Genomic DNA, 26406 nt, shown 5'->3' on the forward strand with positions numbered 1-26406 from the left:
ATGTCCAGTTCTTTCCCGTGCACCCGTTTGAATCGCACCAATTATCTTGTCTGGTGTGTTAAAATGGAGATGTTTCTCCACAAAGAAAATCTATGGCAAATAGTGCACGCTCCCCCGAGGACATGAACGATGAACAAATGCTGGCAGACGAAAAGGCGCTTGCCAACATCATACTTGCGCTGGAAGATGATCAGTTAATGCACGTCCAGGGGTTACAGACATTGGCGGAATGCTGGGACGCTTTACGCTGAGTGTATGTTCAGGATACAGCCGGCAGCAAAGTTATGCTGACGCGGCAACTATATCGTGCACGGCTCCAGGCAGGCGAGTCCGTGGAGGAGCACCTCCAGGCGATGGGCAAGCTATTTGTCGCCTTAGAGGAAAGAGGCATGCGGTTTCCCGAAGCACATAAGGTCTACATAATATTGTCCTCGTTGGATGAATCCTGGGACAGGAGTCTCGAGGCTTTAAACGAACGATACCTTACCGTTTCATTTTGCTTACCGGAATCCAGCTTGGAAGGCCGAAAATGGTGATCCCATGACCATGGGATGCTGCAACCGTCATAAATGGGAACTGGTTGCCAAGCGCCCAAATCATGATCATGATCACATGACCATGGGGATACTATGACAGCCATAAGTGTGAGTATTGGTTGTGAGTCTTTTTTTCAGTACTGTCGTAAGTCTGAATCATCACTAAACGAATGGTCATTAAGTGAGGACTACCTCTATAGTGCTGGCTGGGGAATTCTGGGAGTTGAAGTCCATATGTCTTAAAATTGCCAAGGTTGAGAAACACTGCTATAGGTCATTCTCATGCTGACTTCAAGTAGTAAAGCTTCTTGTGGCTAATTGCTCACAAATAAGCTATTTACTGACGCTGTGGTGCATTAATCAATTCTGCATATTTTGGGCTTTTGTTGCTCTTTAAGTAACAATGTTATGTCTGTAGCAACACAAAAATTTAAAAACTGCAGGTGGAAAGTTTATGAACTGGTTTAACTATACTAAAAAGTGGGCATTTTATATACACCCATATCTGCAGTTTGACCTTGTTTCCTGTCTTGTATCAAATGCATTTTGGGAATTCAGAAGGTTGGAGACTGTATTAGCAGTACTTAAAGGAGGATGCTTTTCTGGATGAAATATAAACTGTGGATACTTTTTTTATTGGTTTAATCTACCCTGAAGTTAGATTCTCTTAGCAGCTTATTCTTGCCTGCACATTCCTGTTTTCACCATGACCTTGAAAGGTTTGGGAGTTTCCACCTTCTACCTTTCAGAATAGAGCTGCAAGGAGGAATAATAAGAGTTAACTCTCTCCCACTTGGTTCTGTTTATAGATTAGGTTTTTTGTTTTGTTTTTTAAATCGTAGGGCATAGCAGTTTGGTGTTCATGCTGCTTTTCTTGCTGGGAAATCCTTGTGAGGTCCAGAAGCCAGATGTGTAGACTATTTACCTGTGACAAGTCATGTTGGCCAGGCTGTACCACGAGGAGGCTAGTCTACATAGATCAAGTCTACACAGATCAAGGTAGTTCCCTAGTAATTGGAGAGGAAAAAAATCCTGCATTCTGAAGTACGCTGTTAGGAAAATGTTTGGGCTGGAGTACAGTATATTTACCTGCTTCACAGACCAGGTAACTGCCGGGGGGGGGGGCTTAGATGAGGGTCAAGAGGGGAGATAGTCATTGGTATTTTTTTACTCTACCTTGAACCGTGGCAGATCTTTCTCCTATCACTAATTTTATTTATCCTTCTCTTTTCTATTTTGATTGTTTTGATAGTCTGGTAAATTATTATGACTAGAAGAACTACCAGCTCACTTCAGGCCAACTAAATATTTCTCTTGGAAATTATTTTTTATTATTGTACAATGAGCATATTTACCCAGAGGCATTCTATAGACTGCAGTGGAAATTATCTCTTAGTAGATAACTTTTTATCTATTTCTTTATCTCTTGCATTTATATCCTACTTTTTCTCTAGGAGCTCAAGATGCCTTTCATGGGGGTCTACCCTATTAAATGTTGTTTACAACATCAGCTCGGGGATGTTGACTGGATGTAGAGAAAGTGACAGGCCCAGAGTTGGCACAATCCAAATCCAGTAGTTTTAACCACTAAATCATGCAAATTATTGATATACTCTGGCTCAGAAAAGTAGATTAAAAGTATATTAGCAGAGAACCACTTCAGATGTACTATATAGTCTGTGAAATTGTATTAGTTTTTCTTTTCCTGAAGGCGCCCCAAGCTTATTTATACTCTGAGCTGAGTATGGGCTACATTCTTTCATTTGCACATTTTGCAACTAGAAACAATAGGTATTTATTTGCATCAGTTATTAGGAGATGAACAAGGCTGCAAACTGCCAAAGGCTAAATTAGCAGCGTGTATCAACATACTGCATTCCTGGTTGGAGGCAAACTCATTTTGTAGTTGTGAGAGGTGCGGAAGGGTGTGTGCAAATAATTGAGCTACAGTAGGTTTAGTGAGGCTTGAATTTTCTGTTACAGCTTCTGGGTAAACTGTTAGCCCCTCTTCCTGACAATTCAGATTCATCTTATGCTCTGTCCATTTCTTTAGACTTTAGATTACTTTAGACTTTCTTTAATGACCCTCAACTTACTTTTATATATGAAAGAAGAATGCACAAATGAGCAAATCAACAAATAACACATTTCTTACGTTGCTTGTATAGCTTGTATAGTTCATAGATCAAGAAACCCAAACAACCTTTTTATATATAAGGAATTATATATATAAGATATATAATTTTGAGGATGTATTTGTAATTTTTGCAGAATGGAAAGAATTCTTCTTTTATGAGCAGGTATGTCCTATAAGGGACGCGGTGGCGCTGCGGGTTAAACCGCTGAGCTGTCGATCGGAAGGTCGGCGGTTCGAAACCGCGTGGCGGGGTGAGCTCCCGTTGCTCGTCCCAGCTCCTGCACACCAAGCAGTTCGAAAACATGCAAATGTGAGTAGATCAATAGGTATTGCTTCGGCGGGAAGGTAACGGCGTTCTAAGTCGTCATGCTGGCCACATGACCCGGAAGTGTCTATGACAACGCCAGCTCCAAGGCTTAGAAATGGAGATGAGCACCGCCCCCTAGAGTCGGACACGACTGGACTTTACGTCAAGGGAAACCTTTACCTTTTATGTCCTATAATCTCCTAATCCAAGAGTGCTGTTTCCCTCCTTTTAATTTTTTTTCTAGTATAAATGGCAAAAATCATGGATGCCTATTCTGTTTTGTGAGATTATAGGGAAATGAGGAGAAAAAGAAAACAGGGAAACCTTTGACTACCTTTGGATATTAAGAGAAGCATGACTGCAACAGTTTGGAAAGTTTTGTTTCCATTTTAGTTAGCTAGAATTTAGCACGAACTTGATGTATTAACCATAAATGCGGTTGAACTTAACTGTGATCCGTTTCAAAAGAAAATAACTCCGGAGCCCATGGCTTGAGGTGAATTTTCTTCAAATAAACCATAACGATTCATCACAGGTTGGAGATGAACTGTCATGTCAGGATCAGACAAAAAGTAAACAAAAGCTTCCATTCCTCACAACCACATTGGAAAAGAAAGAAACTAAGAAATTATTAACTGTAGTTTATTGTGATATCCGAACCAGCCATTAAGGCTACCAATCCCCTTTAAACCTCAGGCTGTTTTAAAATAGGTGAGCCAAGTGGGAGCTTACTGGATTGAAATGCAAAGTTAGCCGGATTCTGAAAATTCTGAGGCAACGTTTGTTTCAATTTGGGTGATGTGGTGTATAGGTAAAGGTAAAGGTTTCCCTTGACGTAAAGTCCAGTCGTGTCCGACTCTAGGGGGCGGTGCTCATCTCCGTTTCTAAGCCTTGGAGCCGGCGTTGTCATAGACACTTCCGGGTCATGTGGCCAGCATGACTCACGGAACGCCGTTACCTTCCCGCCGAAGCGGTACCAATTGATCTACTCACATTTGTATGTTTTCAAACTGCTAGGTGAGCAGGAGCTGGGACGAGCAACGGGAGCTCACCCCGCCGCGCGGTTTCGAACCGCCGACCTTCCAATCGACAGCTCAGCGGTTTAACCCGCAGCGCCACCGCGTCCCTTGTGGTGTATATGAACTATCAAATTCCTGTCTTCTTGGCCTGACTGTTCTATTGCTGTTGTTCACTGTTACATTATTCTACTCCTCTGTTTTTTCCCCCTGTAGTTTCTTACGTATATATAGACTGCACATTTTCCAATTCTCCCTCTTGTTTGAGGCAAGGTAAATGTCCCTTCTCCAAACTGTGGCTCACATTTCAGTGTTTGCACAGGGTAATCTTTAACATCCTAAACATTTTCACTAGCTTATCTATGTACAACTCCAGAATCTCACTGCTGCAACAGTGGCATACCATCAAGGTGACACATTCCTTCCAAAGGATTCATTTGCAAGCCACACAATCTTATCTGATTATTGAAAAAATAATGCCTTCTGGTATATATGCTTTAGGGTGCAGTCTTAGACTTAGTCCACTGAAGACATCTTTGGTGAAAATCTTGATGTGAAGAAAGCCAACAGGAAATGAATATTTATTTATAAGGTTTTTACCCTGACACAATCAAGCAGACTCTAGGCTGCCACAGGTGAAACAAAAATACAGCAATACAAAAAAAGACTATAAATCATAAAACATACAATAGCAAAGAGGTCTTATGATTATATCCAAATATCACTATAAGAATTGAAATGATAAATTTATTTTAGCTTTACTTATAATTTATTTATGTATTTTAGTTTTCTTCCCAGTAAGGCCCAAATTTGTCTGACCACTTTCAGTACTGAAAAAACAATCAAATTCTTACAATAGTTAGAACCAAGAACTTGCTAAGATCTTAAGGGTGACAAATAGGAATCGTCAAGTTGACACAAGGCTTAATGTCATTTTAATTTCATTGCAGCATGCATTGCTGAAGTTAGTTAATACTCCCAGTGGTATTCTTTAGTACATAGCATATGAGAAAGTACTGGACCCATCATAGGATGAACATTTAATTCAGGATCTTAGAACCTTTATATGAACTGGATTTTGTGAATTGTGGCCGATGGGTGTTCTACTTACATGCTTGTGAATTCAGAGATTATCATGAAATCGTCATCTTGAGATAACAAGTCTAGCTCATGTCATCAAGGAATTCCACATGTTATTGAGTCTCTTCGGCCTTTCACAGTTCAGTGTGCATCTCCAGTCAATTCAGTATTCTACCAACCATTTCATCCCATCTATATTGTTTACAAAGAATAGGTGAGAGTTCTCAAGATAGCTCGGTAAATTGCAGCTTCAGCTGACTCCAGGAGGTCGAGTTCAAGGATAATTATTGTGCAAACACAGCCTCAGCAAATAAAGCCCACTTCTTGTTTCATTTATTAGCCATTCTTTTCCTCCTTTATTAAAAAAAAAAATAGTACCCTTCACTGGATTTAAATACCACCTGTACATTTGCAGTACTTAATTTTGTCTGTATGACAAATTCTTGAGTTCCCCAAATAATTCAATCTTGTTTCAGTTACGGAAATGAATGAAATACACATATACATACAAATATGCAGATTGATCACTATTCAAGTTAAGAAGGAATAAGACGAACAGTCAGATAAATACATTGTGTTGCTGAATTGCCAAGATACATTTTTGACTGGTGAAATTTTGCAAACTCACACAAATGATTACTGATGTACTAATGATTACATTAAGTACTGCAAATGTACAGGTGGTATTTAAATAATTTTCATTTGAGAAAGTATGGCCTTTCACTGAACGGTTAAGGTTTTTAAGCAGCTGGAATAAGATCTGCATCAAATGTTGCAGCACTGTTGTTGTTTTTATGGTTTATTTGTATCTTACAGTTGTTTTGTTTTGTTTTGTTTTTTGTGCCTTTGAGTCAGTGCTGACTCCTGGCAACTGCCTGGACAAGTCTATGCAGTTTTCTTGGCAATATTTCAGAAGTGGTTTGCCATTGCCTCCTTCCTAGGATTGAAAGAGTGTGTGACTGGCCTAAGGTCACCCAGCTGGCTTTGTGCCTAAGGTGGGAGTAGAAGACAAGGTCTCCCAGTTCCTTACCTGATCCCTACACCAAACTGGCTCTCTTCTAGTATTATTGTAATGTATTGTACAGTGAACACACCTAGAGCCTTTGGTCTGAGGCCATTTAGAAATCTAGTTAATTTGTCAATCAAATAATTCCAGAGCTCATGTTTCTGTTAAAAATGATAGTAATTTAAAGAATATATACTAAATTGTAGGCAGGTCAGGCACAGGATAATTGACTGTAATGGCAAACAAGACTGAGAGATGCTGCAAAGGTTGTAAATGCAGACATTGGCTGCAAGTTATTTTTTCATCACCGTCATAACTGTGAATGGCTGATGTCCAAGCAGTTGCTAAATGAGGACTACCTGTATCTTTTTATTATATTAACCTCATGATTTTATCATCATTATTATTTTGTTAAAATGTCATTATTTTAATGATACATTACTAATTTTGATTTTAATTTTTGATTTTTTTATTGTAATGGATGTTTGGCGTTCATTTTTAGTTGTAAACCATCTTGTTTACACAAGCAGAATGGTGAGATACAAAGCCAATAATGATGATGATGATTACAAACAATCCAAAGCTGTGTTCATTAAAATTCAGATGAATTTAAATATTCATTTCTCAAATCATATTCATTTTTACATACTTTTCATTGCATTTACATTTTTTGCCGGTCATTTTTGCACTGAGAAAATACTGCTTTGTGCGTAGTTGTCTCTACAATTCAGTACAGATTTATATGTATATAGTATGCATTGTATTTATTTCTCTGAAGGGTGAACTGTAGTGCAATATGCTTAAAAGCACATTTTGGCTTGTCTGTGCAGTTTGGGTGAATCAATTTATTTGTCATGTTTAGAATTGGTATTTCATAAACACGGCTTGCAGAGACAAAGTTCTCATATTCCCTGACTGATAGCTGTACTTCCCCATCTTTTATTTGTTCCTGTTTCTATATATATGTGTGGTCCTGTCCATGTCCCACTTAGTTTGTTGTCAGTCGTGTTTTTGTAAGGCCTGGAACACATCTCTCCAAACAGAAGCCAGGGCTTTATCAGTAGACAAACACTTTCAGTTTAAACATGGCAAGTCCTCACTTAGCCTTTGTGTAATGATTGCCTAAACCCAAATACTCAGTCTCACAAGCTCGGGCTTAAAGATAACTGATTTATTAAAGGAATAGTATGCAAATACAGAGAAAGCTGAGAATGAGCAAAAGCGCGCCAAATACAAACTTAAAAGCCTTGCTTGTGGGCAGGTCCCGCCCGGCCGCCCGTCAGGACGCTCCCCCTCCCAGGTGCTGAATGCCGTTAGATGCGCCTGGGAAAGTAACCTTGAACAGGAGCGCAAACCCAAACATGCATTCCAAGCCCTCAAAACAAGGGAGGGCAACAGAATGGAAAAACCCCGGGTGAAGAGATACGGAACAGAGAATGACATGTGAAATGTTACAATGTTAACCAGACATTAGAATGTGAACATGACATATTGCCCCTCCAAAAGAAATTAGGGAGCCGGTTTGTCAGGATAGGCAGAGTGAAATTGGGCGACGAGACGAGGAGAATGCACGTCTGGAGCAGCAACCCATTCAGGATGAGGGAAATGTTTCCAGCGGACGAGGTATTGTAGAGTAGAGCGCTGGCGTCTGGAATCGAGAATAGATGCCACCTCGAAGTGTTGCTGGTTGTCGATCATAAGGGGAGGTGGAGGAGTGGGTTGCGGGTGCCAACGGTCCGATGACAGGCAGGGTTTGAGTAAGCTGCAATGGAAAACAGGATGTAAACGTTTAAGGTTGTGAGGTAAATCGAGTTTAAATGTAACAGGGTTGAGCTGAGCAATAATTGAAAAAGGACCGACAAATTTAGGACCAAGTTTCTTAGAGGGTTGTGGGGACTTGATAAACTTAGTTGATAAGTAGACTTTATCCCCGACTGCAAAGGATGGTTCTGGGGAACGCTTTGCATCAGCATGGCGTTTATAGGCAGCTTGGGCATGTTGGGGGGCAAGTAGAATATTAGACCATGAGTCTTTGAGAGAGTCCGCCCAGCCAGCGAGGGTGGCGGGGAGCGGTTGAGGATGAGGAAGTTCAGGAATGGGAACAAAGTCGCGTCCAAAAACTGTTTTAAAAGGAACTTGACCAGTGGTTTGATGAATGGAATTGTTGTAAGCGACCTCAGCAAATGGGAGTAGATCGACCCAGTTGTCTTGCTGGTAGTTAACAAAAGCTCTGAGGTATTGCTCTAAGGTAGAATTAACAGCCTCTGTAGATCCGTCCGTTTCTGGATGCCAAGCAGTAGAAAGTGATTGTTTCGTACCCAGAAGTTTCAAAAATGCGCGCCAAAATTGTGACGTAAATTGTGTGCCTCTGTCACTCACCAAACGGGCGGGGATACCGTGGAGACGGTACACGTGGATGAGGAAGAGGCGTGCCAGCTGTTGCGCGGTAGGGATAGAAGCGCAGGGGATAAAGTGGGCTTGTTTGGAGAAAAAGTCTTTGACGACCCAAATGACAGTTTTGCGTTGACTAGGGGGTAGATCAACGATAAAATCCATGGAGATATCTTGCCAAGGAACCGACGGAGTGGCTACGGGTTGAAGGAGACCCTGGGGTTTGCCCGGTTTGCGCTTTATCGCTGCACATACAGGGCACGCAGTGACATATTCTTTTAAGTCTTTGAGTAAAGTTGGCCACCAGAATTGCCGACGAACGAGGTGCAAAGTTTTCACGTAGCCGAAATGCCCAGCTAGCTTGTCATCGTGGCAGCGCTGGAGTATGGTTTTTCGCATAGCTGCGGGTACATAGAGACGATCGTTGCGCCAGGCAAGACCATCGGTGAAAGTTAACATGTGTCTATTGGCTTGCAACCAAGTATCCGTTTTTAGGTGGGAGAGCAACTGTTGTTGCAATTCGGAGGGAATTGACAAGGGAGGTGAGCTGCTGGAAGGCGGAGCGGCCGGAGGCGGAGTCGAGTGTGCTCGAGTCTGGCTGCGAGTCACTGCTGCCAGACTTAATTGTTTGTCGGTCCAGACGGTGCCTTGGACCGTTGGCCCTGGGCCATCATCCTGGGGTCTGCGCGAGAGTGCATCAGCCAAAAAGTTTTTCTTGCCTGGTATAAATTTAAGCGTGAAGTCAAAGCGGCTGAAGAACTCAGCCCAGCGCAGCTGTTTTGGACTGAGCTTTCGGCTGGTGCTTAGAGCTTCCAGGTTTTTATGGTCAGTCCAGACTTCAAAAGGGTTGGAAGTACCTTCCAATAGGTGTCGCCACGTCTCTAAAGCTGTTTTTACAGCAAAAGCCTCCTTTTCCCAAACGTGCCAACGTCTCTCTGTTTCAGTGAATTTGCGAGAGAGGTAGGCACAGGGTTTTAAAGCGCCAGATTGGTCAGATTGTAACAAAATTGCGCCTATGGAAAAATCAGAAGCATCGACTTGTACCACGAAGGGTTGAGAGGGGTTTGGATGCTGTAAAATTGGTTCTGTGGTAAAAAGTTGTTTGAGCGTTTGAAACGCTTGCTGACAGGCTGGAGTCCATTTTAGGAGCGCGCCTGGGTTCTTTGAACGTCGCGTATCCCCCTGTCCTTTGGTTTTTAATAGTTCAGTAAGGGGGAGGGCGATTTCTGCAAAATTTTGGGCGAACGCCCGATAGAAATTAGAGAATCCAAGGAAACTTTGTAATTGTCTCCTGGTACGCGGAGGCTCCCATGCTACAATAGCTTCTACTTTTGCAGGGTCCATTTCAATGCCCTGAGCTGAAATTCGGTAGCCTAGGTAATCAATTTGTGACTGATGAAACGCACATTTTGACAGTTTTGCGTACAACTCTGCTTTTTCCAATTTAGCCAGTACCTGACGCACCAAGTGGATATGTTCTGACATGGTTTCTGTATAAATCAATACATCATCCAAATAGACTAGTACCCCCTTAAATAGGTGGTCATGCAAGACCTCATTGATTAACTGCATAAAAACCCCGGGTGCCCCAGATAAACCGAATGGTAAAACTTTATATTGGAAAGCCCCAAGAGGACAGTTGAACGCTGTTTTCCACTCATCCCCCTCTCTTATGCGAATGCGAAAGTAAGCTTCTCTCAAATCCAGTTTTGAGAAGATTTTACCTCTGGCCAGATGTGATAACATATCTTTGATCAGGGGCAAAGGATATTTATTTAATATTGAGACCGCATTGAGCCCGCGGAAATCGGTACAAAGCCTTAATGACCCATCCTTTTTTGGCCTGAATAGGACAGGCGCTCCTACCGGGGAATTAGCAGGCTCAATGAAACCCCTAGCCAGATTTTTGTCAATGAACTCCCTTAGCGTGGTAAGCTCTTTGGGAGACATGGGGTATATTTTTGGGTGAGGCAATTTTACATTTGGTAAAAACTCAATGGCACAGTCCGTTTTTCGGTGGGGTGGCAAGCGATCTGCTTCCTTTTCCCCAAATACTTCAGCAAAATCTTGGTACTGATTGGGTAGCCCCTCAAGAGGTTGAAGCGTTTGTACAGTGGTATACGCTACCCCTCCACCCTCCATGTCCTCCAATAGGTCCTTTTCGGGTACTTTGTAAAATCCATCCGCAAACGTCACAGTTCTATGCAGCCAGTTGATGAAAGGGTTTTGTTGCACAAACCAAGGCATCCCCAAAATCACCAGAGGACCCCCCACTGGAGCTACCACAAATGGCAGCTTTTCCTGATGGGAGCCCATCTGCAAGGCGACCAGTCCCGTGGAAAGATTAACTGCTTTCCCTCCCGCCATAGTTCCATCCAACTGGGTGAAAATCATGGGTCTTGGCAAAGGGAACGTGGGCAGTTCTAGAGCCGCTACGACATCAGGGTGCATTAGAGAACGGGAGCAACCCGAGTCTAGCATGGCCCACACTTCCACGGTTTTGGTTTGTGAGCCCAGCTTAAGTTTAACAGTCAGTGTGGGAAAGTTTCCACTCACCGAATCATGGTTACGCCCGGTTTCTTCCACCTGCCCTAGGGCGCCCTTCAGGGCAGGTGGTAGGCTTTTCCCGCCGGCTGCTCGAATTGCAACTCTTCCTCCTCTTCTCCGAAGGGTAGGTCGGGGGGGTCCAGTTCCGCGAGGGCTGCCTTCAGTTTTCGCGGTGGAGCAGGAGCAGGCGTCTTTATCGCGGGTTTCGTCTGTCGTTCCTCTGGACGGCGTCTCGGGCACGACGTGGCTCGATGCCCTTCTTTCCCACATCGGAGGCACTGACCCTTGGAGAACCGTTGCTCCCTCTCTTCTTCCCAGGTTTTCGGTTTGGGGCGGCTGGCAAGTCCAGATGCGCGCGCTCCTCTAGCGAGACGTGTTTGTCTAAGCTCTTTGGTATGGGCATAGGTTCGTAGGGCATTTTCTGCGCTTCCCGCCAACTGGATCCACCCGTATAGCGTTTTGGGATCATCTCTGCCCAGAGCCCATCGAAGGATTTCGGGTTCCAGCCCCTGCTTGAACAATTCGATGATTGTTGGCTCAGACCAGTCTTCCACTTTTCCTGCCAAAGCTTTAAACTCCAACGCATATTTGGCAACTGAGAGGGACCCTTGGTAAAGTTTCCGCAGGTCATTTTTAGCCGTTTCTTGAGCTAGGGGGTCTTCGAAATGCTCTTTAAGTGCCCACAAAAATTCATCGAAGTCCTCTAACTCGGTTGCCTCAGCTTGGCATAGTTGCACATACCAATCCGCTGCCCTTCCTCTCAGCTTGTTGGCAATGAAATTGACCTTGCCGTGTTCAGACCGAAAGTTCCGACCCCAATCTTCCATATAATGCTTGGCATTCGTAATAAAGAAGGAGAGCGTTGCGGGATCCCCATCAAACTTCACTCCAAATGGTGGGAAGGTTCTTGCCGGCTCAGCTGGCTGTGGCGGTGCCGCGAATGACAGCGTGCGCCGAGCCCCCACAAGTGGTCGATCCCTAGGAGGTCTTGCCTCTCGCTCTCCCCTTTGAGGGGCTGATCGAGTCTTACTTCTCCCCCGGGTGGACAGGGTGCTGTGCCTGGGGTACTGTGACGGCTCTTCCTCCCAATCCTCCGGGGTGGGCTCTGCCTCTCTGGGCTGATCCTCTCTGGGTAGATCCTTGAGGATCGTCACTATTAAATCCATTTTATCTTCCAATGCCCTCATACGGGCCGGAGTGACCGGCTCCTCCGGGGGTTGGTTGGTTATCACCACCTTCGGTGACAGAGGGACTTCGTGCTCCCAGGCCAATTGGGGAGACCCCCTCCCCGTGGTTCTTTCCATAACAGATCTCTGTTCACTCCTGAGACTCTCCTGTATGGATGTCAACAGCTCGTCCAATTGGGTATCTCGCAACTCCCGACGTGCTGCTCTTTGCGCTCTCGAGGTTAGCGCTGGCCGGCTTTTGACCACCTCCCGCTCTTCTTCGCCTCCCTCACTTACGCGAAGTTGAGGTTCTGTCATCGCTAGCGTTCCCTCTTATCCAAGGATTGGATGGGGCCAGCGGAAAATGGAAAAAATGATTCTCAGCTTTATGTAATGATTGCCTAAACCCAAATACTCAGTCTCACAAGCTCGGGCTTAAAGATAACTGATTTATTAAAGGAATAGTATGCAAATACAGAGAAAGCTGAGAATGAGCAAAAGCGCGCCAAATACAAACTTAAAAGCCTTGCTTGTGGGCAGGTCCCGCCCGGCCGCCCGTCAGGACGCTCCCCCTCCCAGGTGCTGAATGCCGTTAGATGCGCCTGGGAAAGTAACCTTGAACAGGAGCGCAAACCCAAACATGCATTCCAAGCCCTCAAAACAAGGGAGGGCAACAGAATGGAAAAACCCCGGGTGAAGAGATACGGAACAGAGAATGACATGTGAAATGTTACAATGTTAACCAGACATTAGAATGTGAACATGACACTTTGCATTTAGCTTTGGCTGTTCTCGGTGATTCAGAGGTTTATGCAGAAACAAGCTTGAGAGACCCACTATGATGGCTAGATACCAGCAATATTAGCTCTGATTAGATAGCATAGAAGAGGCTGTTCCTGAAATGTGTATGGAAACCCTTTTGTCATGAGTGGGTTTTAATGATAGTTTTATAATGTTTTTGACTGTTTGGGCTGGAGGAGGTCAATTAAAGAGAATTACATGTTTCTTTTTTTGCTTTCATCTTGCCATAGGAATTATTTTTTTCTACAACCATGGCAATTGCTTTCTTAAGAATGAATTATTTTGAAGAACATGAAATCTAGTGACATCTCCTAGCGAGGAGAAAAGGATGGCTGAAGAAGAGTGCCATGGCTCTTAACAGCTGATTCATAAGGCCAGGATTGCCAATTTTCTTTTATGGAATTAGACATAAATATCTAGCCCACTTCCACTGATGAAGTCTCTCTTAGTGGAGCTTGCCGCCTATTGTATTATCTGTTAATTTGATTTTGAATCATTAAATGTTTTGGAGATACAGAACAGTTTCCTCATAACTGTTGGGCATTGCTATTTCTATTTTTAGGAGACTATTGTGAAGTGAATGCTCGCTCAGGACGCTGTGCACCAGGAGTGTGCAAGAATGGGGGAACGTGTGTTAATCTGCTCATAGGAGGCTTCAAATGTGAGTGCCCTCCTGGTGAATATGAGAGACCTTATTGTGAGATGACCACAAGAAGCTTCCCTCCAGAATCATTTGTCACCTTCAAGGGATTGAGGCAACGTTTCCATTTCACTGTCTCTCTCATGTAAGTATCAGTCCTTTCCAATGTTGTATGAAAACTTTGCAGTTATTGTTGCACTGACTACAAAACACAATACAAGTCTGAAGTAGCATCTTATAATTCATCATCATGTTTTTGCAATATCTATAATAAAAATCTTTGATGCTGTTTCGTAATACTAAAAATTTCCCTCACATTTACACTTATTTTTCTCAGTTGGAGAATTATTTGTTTGAGGATGACCAAGAACTGAGATTGAATTAGTCAAAGATTTTAAGAGGATGGTATATTTTTGACCTCAGGTTGGCTTGCTTCTTTTAACCTGACCCTCCCTGGAAAATCAAAGGCTCAAAGATTTATCTAATTAATTGCACCTTCTTGACTATATTTTGTATTTTTTCAAAACATCACACATCCTCAAAATGTATAGCTGGCTAATAACATTTTCTAGCTCATGCATTGTATATGGCTTATAGATGCCATATAGCTGAAGAAGCAGATGCTGTAAAAATGGCTAAGAAAAAAGGCAATACAGAATCATCTGCTTGTTTATTACAACCTGAGTCTCTTCTCTTTTAAGCTGCTTATCACACTTCTGCATAATTCTGAGCTGTTCGCACCTACTGTCAAGTTGACTAACATCTCTTTCAATTTTTTACTCCCCCTCTTCCTTTCTTTCTTCCTTCCACCAACCAATTTAATGTCAGTATAGATCTTCCTGGAAAATAGTTAAGAGCAGAGACATCACACTGACAACAAAGATCCACATAGTTAAAGCAATGGTGTCCCCTTTAGTAACATACGGCTGTGAGAGTTGGACCATAGGGAAGGCTGAGCGAAGGAAGATAGATGCTTTTGAACTGTGGTGTTGGAGGAGAATTCTGAGAGTGCCTTCGACTGCAAGAAGATCAAACCAGTCCATCCTCCAGGAAATAAAGCCAGACTGCTCACTTGCGGGAATGATATTAAAGGCAAAACTGAAGTACTTTGGCCACATAATGAGAAGACAGGACACCCTGGAGAAGATGCTGATGCTAGGGAGAGTGGAGGGCAAAAGGAAGAGGGGCCGACCAAGGGCAAGGTGGATGGATGATATTCTAGAGGTGACAGACTCGTCCCTGGGGGAGCTGGGGGTGTTGACGACTGACAGGAAGCTCTGGCATGGGCTGATCCATGAAGTCACGAAGAGTCAGAAGCAACTGAGCGAATAAACAACAACATAGATCTTCCTAGACCAGTATTTCAATAACATGTTCATGATGGTAATGGTCACTGCACTATATAAGGCAGAGCTTTTTGAGGAAGTCTTTCATCATGTGGCCAAATTTTAGGTCTACACCATTACTAAAAAAAAAAAGGGGGGGGGTCCTCAGACTATGCAATTTCTATTAGAAACCCAAGCTCATTTTCTTGAAATAAGAACCCCAGATATCAGTGAGCTCTATTTTATTCATTTTTAAATTTGCTTTTAGTTCACCTTCAGGAGTGCAACATTCTTGAGGTTGCTTATGTAGAGATAAATAAATAAAACAAAAATTAAAGTTTTAAACTTTATGAATTATTATTTTGCTATCTAATAGACTCTCTAACAGACACTCTTTAGAGTATGTTAAACAAAATGCAACCTTAAATGATAGTGCTAGGGAAGTGGCATGTATAGGGAATCTGCCTACTTCTCAAAAGCCCAAGATATTGCTCAGATAATTCTCTATGACATTGTAGTGCGACCAATAAGTAAGAATTCAGGATGGGTCTCTACAGATGGGAGCAAGTGTGTTTTTTAAAAATGGAAGAGTCACCGTGGACCAGAGAAGAGTTTAATTCACCCAGTGGTGAACCATAGCTCAAGGATACAGAACATGCTTTCATTGTAGGAAGGCCTATGTTTAAATCTTGGTATCTTCATATCAAAAGATCTGATAGCTCAAAACGTGAAAGACTCCTGCCTGCAATCCTAGATATCTGGGTCTGGTATAAGGCTGCTTTCTATATTTTTATTTTATTTCATATAAATAATAAGTTGACATTCTCTTTACTAGACCCTTGGAAACTGAAATGTTGATGCCACTTGTAAGAGGATCCCCAAGTGAGGCAACATGAGGAGGCCAAGAAGACTGCAGGGACTAGTCCAGGCAGTCAGCAGGCGTTAACACTGACTCAAAAGCACATGCACGCATGCACACACACACACATGCACACATCCCCATATTAACAGAATGTCCAGCAAAAATTGCTTAATTTATTTGGCTGTAGAAGGTACTTTATATGATGTTTTGTTGTTCTTGTCTGATGTAGGTTTGCAACAAGGGAAAGGAACGCTTTGCTTCTCTATAATGGACGTTTTAATGAGAAACATGATTTTATTGCTCTTGAGATCGTTGAAGAACAGATCCAGCTAACATTTTCTGCAGGTAAGATAGTCTGCAATAACTGGAACTCTTTATGGAATAGAACTTCTCTCTATATTTTGAAAATGTATTCATGATGTTATGCAATTTCTATCCTAAGGCCACAGCCCTATATATATATATATCTTTGGAGAAAATAAAATTTCATTGTAAGTGATTTGTTTTCAAGATGCATGTTCTTAGAAATCATGACTTAATGGAGCCCGATATTAAGTGTTACCACTGAAGATGATTCTTTGTTATATTTTTAAAAATTCTGTTATAACTGTTCTTATACTGCTAAATTATGACCCAATTAATCCATGCATATGTGCTAGAGCTGTGCAACACTTTGTATTCCAAGGTAAAAAAGTGCTTTGAAGTGTGTGTGAGAACTCAGGAGGCACCTGTCTGCAACTTCTTAAACCAAAGATGTCTTTTCTCAGGGTTGTGAAAGGCAGCTGTAGTATCATGGGAAAAGATGAGGTTGCAGTTGTTGCCAGGTGCTACGTGAGTGCCCTCACATGCTTCAACGCACTGAAACTGAAACGTGCCCAGTATACAGTAGGTGTGTTTACAGTCCAACATTTGAATATATATTTTGTTTTATCAGAAATCCTATTTATGAAATAATGTCCATGTTAGAAAAAAATATGTCTGGAAAAAAACAAGTGTTCTGATCCAGAAGATAAATTTAGTGATGACAACCATACTCCAGTGTTTATATCACAGCAAAGTGGCACCATCTAACTGACTGTGGCTTATTTCAAGAAGCTAACCAAGGTCAGATCAGAGAACTACTTGGAGACATTAGTCTAAAGCAATAGCAAAATGCTTTTCCATTATTATCAAGAAAGCAACATAGGCAAGTTCATGAAGTTACCAGCAATTGAGCTCAATTGAGAGTGTCTTTATTTAGCTCTGCTACAGTAATGCCTTCAGCCATCATGGATGCAGAGGATATTTCCATGCACATTGCAATGTTTGTTTCAGCTCCACTTCATTGTTTTTTTTAATATAGATACTATTCTTCACACCCATATTATCAGCAATTATTGTAATCTATTAGTTAAGGTGACCCAGGAGTATTTTCTTCCTTAATTACTCATTGACAAAATGTGTGGCATACATGTTTACATTTAATTCACATGTGAATAAAGATTAACAATCCATCTAGATAATCAAGAGATTACTTGTATGAAAATAGAACGTATTTTGGACTGAGCACAACTTTGAAAATCACTAAAGCTCTCAGTACAATAGCCTCCATGGGCTCACAGTGCAATAGATTGCTTTTGAATAATTGCAACTGCAAAAGGACAGTCAGACATTAAATAGTTTTAGGAGGAAGAAACAAATATGTGCCTTTGTGAGATAGCATTAAGGAGAAAACGATTTTCATGACCATTAATGAAATGGAATATTAAGGTTTCCTCTTGTATAAGTAATTTCACTTTTATTGAGATGCAAAGTACTCCTTGAAGAATAATTTAAGAATATTAAAGTTTTAATGACTGTTTTTTATATGTTTATTGTTTTATATCCTTGTTGTACATTGCCCAGAGTCACTTTTTGTGAGATGGGCAGCCATATAAATCTGATTGATTGATTGATTGATTGATTGATAAATAAATGTGGGTGTTTCTCCTGAAATGCTCACAAAAACAACACAGTAAACAAGTACAGTATATTCACCATCTTTAACAGGAGGCAATGTGTTTCTTTCTCAGTTTAACACCTTTCTCTAGGAACTAAGCAGGTGTGTGTATTAAACTGAAGTAAATGTTTGCATGAATACAGGTAGAAATACAGAGATCTTTATTATATACACTGTTGTTCTTACCAGTTTTTCTTTTATTCTTCTTTAGTGGAAACTTTTGTCCAGCTAGTCACTCATGATAAACTCAACCTGCCCATTTTGACAGGTCCTTGTGTACTTTTCCTGTAGATATTTGTTTTGTTACTACCTCAGGAAAGCAGTGAATAGTCACTGGGCTGGTTGTACTGGTCTGTATAACTAATCTGGCACTTTGTGCTTTATCAAATCCAATCTTTAAAAGACATTTCAATGAGAAAGAAAGGAAGCAATGTCATTCAATGCAGGGGTAGAACTTCTGTAATTTTCTGGGAAGAAAAATGTTTTCTTTGTTCCTCAACACCTTATCTGACATTCCTGTAAGATTCCAGGCTGAAGAAAACCCACAGAAATGCATCTCCCCCATGTGGGGGAGATGGGTGGTGATAAAAATTTGATAAATAAATAAATAAAATAAATAAATATTCTTTCTGTAAGTTTACAGCTGTTTTCACTTTCTGTGTTTATCCTAAATGTTTACATTTTACATATGATTTGGTATCATTCCATTGTTAAAGTTTGAGGGTTAACAATTGCTATAGCACAAGGACACCTTAGAAATCTACAATATGCATTTGTAAGTATATATACTTATAATTGCCATAATTTGTTTATTGTTGACATTAACATTGTTTATGCCAGATTACAGCTAATGTTATTGTTGTCATTAATTGCAAGTGGAATTTAAGTGGTAACAAATGCTTTTCTAAGTGTGAATACATTATATGTCCCCACTAATGTCTTATCCTTACATTCCTCCAATTGTATTCAATATGTAACAGCCCCCTTGAAAAAAAGCTTTGCAGGCTGGAGGTACTTCTAAATTCATATTTGGCCCCGGAAGCTCTTTTAAAAGCTGTAGCCTACAGTTGTTTTTTCCCAGTTTAGGCTAGTGTACCTGATTTTGTACATTCAAAAAGAAATCACTGTGATATGGGAAGTCATTGTGATATGGAACTGTGTTTGAACTTCAGCTGGTAAAGACTTATAGCAGCAAAGATGTTAGTACATATTCATCCCTGGGAACTTGCTATATTCATATTCCAGTACAGATGAATTGGCTTCCAGCATATTGCTATCATAGAGTTTTGCACGTATTTAGCTTTACATGGCTGGGTTCCTGGTTATCCAAACCAGAGTTTTTCAAACTTTCCATGGAACCCCAGGGTTCCATGAGACACTAAGGGAGGGGGAAAAAAACTTTACAGTCCATTTTCCATCACTAGAACTTTGGTCTTTATAAAGAGTCCTGGGATTTTTTTTCCATTTAGCAGGTTTCATAACCTGAAAAACTTTGAAAACCCCTGAACTAAATGATATCTTATCACATACAACCCTGTTTATATCTTAGTTTCTGGAGACAAGACATTTTATTCCCTGTGTTTTGACAGTGATGGAGATGGAGATGGCTGGCAGGCAGGAAAAGGTCACACCAAGACTTGAGATTTCTCTGCCAAATGGAGCGAGTTCATTTGACCTTTTGTTGCCTGGCTGAGATCTTTTTGTTCCAGCAGACGTTTGATCTGCCAGACTCAGGATCGTTTTCAGACTGCTTTTATCTATAAAATTGCAATTCTATTGAAAGGCTTGGTTATATGTTGCCTTAATTAATGCACACATATATTGAGGGAGTAATATACACTACATGCATACATATATTCAGTGGATTCAACTTGGAAGTCAATGATATTAATCTATTTATTATTCTGTTTAATATATTTTGCTGCTGACTGTACCAAATAAGACTAATATCTTTGTTAACTGCAAAAATGAATGTTTTAAAAGTTGAACTTTTAAGATGAACTCTTTTTTCTCTCCTCTTCCATGCTACTTTTCAGGAGAAACCACCACAACAGTTGCACCATTTGTTCCAGGAGGGGTTAGTGATGGACAGTGGCATTCTGTCCAAGTGCAGTACTATAATAAAGTAAGGAACGCTCTTTTAGCGATATTCTTTATAAACTCAATGGATTGGACCAGCTTCTCTGTTAACCCTAACCAAGGAAGTCTTTAGGCTTAAAAACTGTGCTGGAATGGAAATTTTGCTTTGGGGCTAGTGCATGTTGCTTTTAAGTTGCAATAGGTTAATTGGTTATGTTCCATAATGATGGAATATCTTTGAACCTTTTGTGACTGTTCTTCACAAAATAACGTAAAGCCTTGAAAAATCATACATAAGCAATCCCAGGCCAGAGAAAGAAGACCAGTTAGTGGGCTATTTTAATTTCAAAGCAACGTATATCTAAATACGTTGCAATAAACAAAGGAACTCTTGTGGCTGAAAAAACTCTAGTAAAAGCTTTACAGCCAATAATAAACTACTTAATGGGGAAGTCTAATGATGAGATGGTAATACACTTTTAATTTATATGGCATCAGTGCGTAGCTCCTTGTTGACAAAAGTGAACTTCTTTGTTCAGTTCAAATAGCATTTTCTAAGTGGGAAAAGAAAAATCACAATTGTTCCTTTTTTGTCAGGTTTTAGTTTTTTACTGTCATTAATTCAGCACAGAAAATGCTCCGTCTTTTAGCAAGTATTCCTTATCATTAGTAGGAATATTGTTCTTGATGTACTATTGGAATGGTATTTTTAATTTAGACCTTTAAGAGTAAAAGTAAAGAGTTTCTTGAGTTAAAGCTGCCTCGTGGTGATTACATGGATGCACCCATGTATATTTCCTTGCTAGCAATACTAAAACATTAAAAAAAATGTATCAGTTTACCTTCAATTTCCTGCTGATCTTGCACTGAAGTACTAACAAAATCCAATGCTGCTTGGCTTTTTTGAAATTAGTCAAGGTTGGCTACCTGTTGCCACTTGAAATTGGTGATACATAGTGAAATTATAAAAAATAATTATCATTGCAAAGTAATTGGTTCTACCAAAGACAATGAAGTTCTAAGATTTATAAACAGAACCAGTATTAAATTTGTACTTCAGGCTACAGTGTTATTTACTGAACGTTTAAAGTAACACAGTAATGGAATCCAATATACTCACAGTTAGATTCAGCCAGGCTGCTTTAGCTAAAATCTGTGACCATACTAAGCGAAGTACAGCCTCGGTTCAGCAATCTAGACTGAATTTAACAAGCGTGTTTCAAAGTGAAGCTGAATGACATGATTGTTTGCAAGTACTACAACAATGTCTGCATTCACATATCACACTATATCAGGGGTGTTCAGTCTTCAGCCCTAGGACCACATGCATCCATCCCCTGGTGCAAGTCATCAATTGCAAACTCAGGCATGAATATCCTTCCCATTGTAGCCTAATGTATGAAAACCATGTGAGAGAGATTAGAGGGTGTTAGTACAAGATGGAAGAAGAAAGGCCACCAGTAGATTATTCCTGTGGAAATGTGGCCCCCAAGAGAAAAAAGGTTGCCTTTTTGCTAAGTCATTGTAAAGAGTTAGCATAAATGTAACCCCAACATGCTTACATTTGCCTGCTCCCTCTGATCTCTGATGATGCAGTTTCCAAGTTTCTTATCAGTAATTTATGGAAGGATGAGCTTGGCATGTGACCACTACTTTGGGGTCATATTAATCACAGACCAGTGGCCCTTTGTAGCTTAAGCGCAACCCTTAAATAATAAAGCTCAGAGAAAACAGGTAGCAGATGTGAGGAGAGATATCCAGGGCATACTTGCACTCAGGGGACAGGGTAAAAAAACAGCCAAGATCCACACAGTTGAAGCCTGCCTTCCTGACTTTTTTGACACTCTCCTCTCCAATGTGGATGCCCTTGTTTGCCCTAGCCATTTATCAATGGATTTCTCCATAAAACACTCTGATATGAAGAGAAGGAAAGGGAGAGAAATGGAGTTAAGTGTTTGACAGGATTACTTTGTAGTTACTGCGCAAACTTGATTAAGAGCCTGCCAATCAGAATGCTTGGAGGATGACCTTTGTCCACAACTGATGGAGATGTGCTGAAAATAACACTGAGCATCTATAGTTCAGGGTAATAATGATGAATGGGGGGGAAAAAGGTTGATATTTTTATCTGATAACATAGCCACAAATAGATTACAGAACATCTCTTTCTGTTTTAACATTATGGCCGAATTTGTCATATGAACCTGGAATATCGGGATGAAGATGTTGGTGAAAACTATGATTAATTTAAAATGGGAGCAAAATTTCTGAAGCTTCTCACTGTACCATTGCTGTGGGAATATGTGAGCCTGAAGCTGACTGCAGCTCATCCTCATAAAATTGGTCACTGTTTACTGGTATATGTCAGTGAGGTCATTGCCTTGAGTTCTTTATGAAAGACATCATTCTTTCTCATTCCTTTATCTTTTATTTTAACATTAATGGGGGAGGTCAGATATTTGCAGCTTATTTAAGTACCCACTTAGACTTTGCCATAGATTTCCTTGCAATCTGCAACTCACACTATTGCATTTGGTTGTTATTACAGTTAAGTTGCTTTAGCTGAAAAAAGGCTGATAAAATGACAGATGATAGAGTAATCCATGGTTCTTTTACTGGAGTCATTCGTTCACATTGGCCAAGGAGCCTGGGAAAAAGCATATATATCAGCAAAAGTCTGGGTTTCATGGTGTGGTTGTTGGTTTAGAATTTTAAGCAGCTGCCAAAAAGATAACGACTTGACATTGCTCCAGGGTATTCTTTAAAAGGAAAAGTGATCCCACACATTAGTTAAAAATAAAGCTTTGTCTCATTTCAGGATCCCAAGTTTGTTCAAGTAATAGAATAGTATTCCAACAATATGATTATTTATGTTTGAAAGTGGACAAGAAAAATCACTTTGTGTATGGACACTCACTGCTTATAAAACCATATAAATGTATATATATTTTAATAATACTTTTATTAAACGTATAAAAAATTCAATCTCTCAGAACTCAGTGAATTAATTTACTGGTTTAATAATGGAATCAGCATCAGCTTTTGCAGGTCCATGCCTATTTGCCATCTCAAATCAATAGTTGGCTTTTTTGCTTATTTATTAACTTGTTTAATTTATATTCCACACTTCAGTAGGTCCCCAGAACAGCTTCCAAGAAGTTAAAACTACAGTAAATAAAAATTTAAAAAATGTAAATAAGAACATTAAAATATCATAGCATGAAAGCAATGAAAGAACAGTACGGTAAAGATTCCCTTGAGTCAGGCACAATTCTTAATTATGAGGACACACCCATGTAATTTTCTTGGCAGTAATATGGAAGTGATTTGCCACGGCTGCCTTCTGGGACAATTTTTCTGTTTCCCCATCTATCCTACAGTCCTGACTTTTTCTGATGGTTTCCCATCCAAGTACTGACCAGGCCTGCCTGCTTAGCCTATTGAGATTATACAAGGTTGTGTAACCAACACCAAAGCCTAAAGGGCTAAACTGGTTGATAAAAGGCATCATGGTAGGTGACCTGAATGCTGCTATGAAAGGAAATTTCTAAGCCAGACAACCATATTTAAGTAGATCGTTTGCCCATTGCAGTTCAGATGTAGGAGGGCTGTAGGATGTAGGTTGCGATAGATTTCCCCTAAGTGACAGCAGGACGAAGTGGAGAGGAATTGTACTGAGATAACACCTTGGGGTACCTAGATAAAAACAAGAAACAAAAGTTCCTGCCTTTCTGAAGAAGGAGAAGCGTCATCAACTCTTAGCACCTAATAAGAAGGGCAGCATTGCACAAGTTCGTTTTAATTTGCCTGTGTTGGAGTGTTGGGTACTACAAGCAAAGCTAAACCACAAGCTTGCCTTGTTGTATTCCTTTTTCCCTTAAGGCTTCCTTTCCAAGTTCTACAGAAGCAGAAATCAACACTTGCTTGTAGCAGTACATGTTTGGAGGCAGTTTATTGGTAGGCTCTTGTTTTAACAAGGTCTTAAAGTACTACAGATATTTTCCAAGACAAAGGTAATTTAGGGATTTGGGGTTGTGCCAATAAATATATGGAATGTTTTGTCTAAACTTGATGTAACACTGACATGTCAGAATCATTTAGATACATTGATTCACTTAAATTACATGCACATAACAGATTTGAAATGAAGGTGCTATCTATTATATCAATAGTATGTTTTGCGACTTTGCTCTTTAGTTGCTGCAATTCTGCCAAAACTGATCTTTTACAGTGTGAATGTTTGTTAATTTTATGACACTTCAAATGCCAATCATTTATTATATAAACTTCTGTACGACTCTTATGTATTACTTGATCAGCTGCAATTTGTAACCTGCACTGCCATATATATATGTGGGGGTGGGGGTGGAGAATAACAGGGCTAAGATCCTGTGGGACTTCCAGATCCAGACAGACAGACAAGTACCGGCCAATCAACCAGACATCATGGTAGTAGACATGGACCAGAAGACAGAGGTGGTGATAGATGTAGCAGTACTAAGTGACAGCAACATCAGGAAGGAGGAGTATAGAAGCGGGAGAAGTACCAGGGCCTGAAAGAGGAACTAGAGAGGATGTGGAAAGTAAAGGCCAAAGAGGTCCCAGTAGTGGTAGGAACACTTGGGGCCGTGACTCCTAAGCTGGGAGAGTGGCTCCAACAGATCCCAGGAACAACATCAGAGCTCTCTGTCCAGAAGAGTGCAGGGCTAGGAACAGCTAAGATACCGCACAGAATCCTCAAACTCCCAGGCCTCTGGTAGAGGACCTGAGGTTGAGGAAGACACATACCACTCATACTGGTGAGAAAGGAATTTTGTGGGTGTGCGTGCGTGTGTGTATATATATATAAACACACACACACTTACACATACAGTATATACACACACAGACACACACACGTGTGTGTGTGTGTGTATGTAAAATGGATTATGTACCATCCAATCAATGTCAACTCTTAGTGACCACATAGATTGACCTTCTCCAGGAGATTCTTTTCTTCTCTAACCATGTGGTTTTCTTGGTAAAATACAGGGGTGGTTTACCATTGTTTCCCCATGCAGTATGGAACGATGCCTTTGCTATTATCACTAAAGTGACTGCCTCTAGCATTGCCTGATATCATTGCTACCCAGTGTAGATGCCTGCTTGCTTTGGCACCACTGGGATGACATTAATACGTTGGGTAGCCTTACTTAAAGTAGATACCTTTGGTGTGTATTCCCAACATTCTTCACTCATTCTTCCCAGGAACACCCCCCTACCACAATGAGGCATCATAGCAGGACTTGAGGAGGGAGATGTCTGTTTTTAAGTAATCTTTAATATTTATAGATAAGCTGAACCAGGCATTTAATTCATAGTTCATTTCCCAGTTTTTCCTAGGAAATATTAGAAATAATTTGTAGGGAATGATAGAGTTGGAAAGAGCTATTTATGACGTTGAGTCAAACACCCTGCTTTAATTGATATTAAAGTACTGCTTCAACAGATGTAGTGAATGGGAAGCTCGCCTCTTTCTTGTTCTACTGCTGAATTGTTCTTGCTGTTTTTTCTAACATTCACAAGTTCTACTATGACTCTGTGTAAAGGAGAAATAAACTAGAATTGATCTACTGGGCACAACTTACTGGAAATCAATCCTGAACTATTGCCATTTTAATGAATTAGTCATCCATAGGAGTACACAGTTGTTTCATTAAGAGTGAATGGATGGTGGTCAGTCAGTTAACGTGCCCATATATCTTGCTCATGTATTCGTAAGAGGTAAAGTCTCCTTCAAGTGAACTTCAACATGGATGACACATCCATATATTTTTCTCAGCAGCAAATTGGAAGTGGCTTTTTACTGCCTTCATCCAGGATGGTTGGTTGGTTGGTTTTACTTTCCAGGTTTATGGAACTTCCAATACTTTTAATTACTGTGTCTCTTTAAAGCTTCTTTGCAGTATTCCAAACAGGAAATTATAACATCTTGTTATCCTTCATGGCACTTGATACAGTTAAAATACAATAATTATAAAAGTCCATTATTCATAAGTGCAACTTCACAATCCCTTATGTTTTTTTTAATCAACCATTTAAAAACTAGGAAGAATTTATTTCCTTATTAAAGAATAGGAAGTATTTCTAAATTCCAGTGTTATTTTTTATTTTGGATGAGTTATGTGGTGCAGTTTTAAGGCTGCATATGTCTCTAACTTATTACACCACCTGCAAAGAGTCTTAAAAGGAAAACAGGACTTTGACTGATTTTACAGAGCTGGGAGTTTTGAAATTAAAATCTTTGAAGTGTTTCCAAATCCCCTTGCTGTACAATGTGCTATCTTTAATCTACTAACTAAATTATCCTTTTCCCCTAAATAAATAGTGAAGCTTTATCCAAAATTAAATGAAGCATGTTTTTCATGAGAAATGCCCAATAAAGTTACACAGTTGAAACAAATGCTAACAACTGCATATTCATAAAAAATATCAAAAGCTCTGCCTTTCTAATCATTATGTGTGAGGATCAACAGGATTATTTATCTTGTTTTTT

At 40.4% G+C, this 26406-nt stretch overlaps 1 protein-coding gene across 1 annotated transcript in view; it reads left to right on the forward strand.

The window, feature by feature from the left end:
- LOC134501513 (cadherin EGF LAG seven-pass G-type receptor 1-like) overlaps positions 1-18083 on the forward strand; it is a 91818-nt gene extending 73735 nt beyond the window's left edge. The window contains exons 3-5 of the mRNA XM_063309354.1: positions 13550-13772; positions 16044-16159; positions 18004-18083. Coding sequence (XP_063165424.1) covers positions 13550-13772; positions 16044-16159; positions 18004-18083 — 419 coding nt within the window. The remainder of the gene's footprint in view (positions 1-13549; positions 13773-16043; positions 16160-18003) is intronic.
- Positions 18084-26406: the final 8323 nt, after the last annotated feature.

The sequence above is a fragment of the Candoia aspera genome, chromosome 7 (assembly GCF_035149785.1).
Source record: "Candoia aspera isolate rCanAsp1 chromosome 7, rCanAsp1.hap2, whole genome shotgun sequence".
Taxonomy (NCBI): domain Eukaryota; kingdom Metazoa; phylum Chordata; class Lepidosauria; order Squamata; family Boidae; genus Candoia; species Candoia aspera.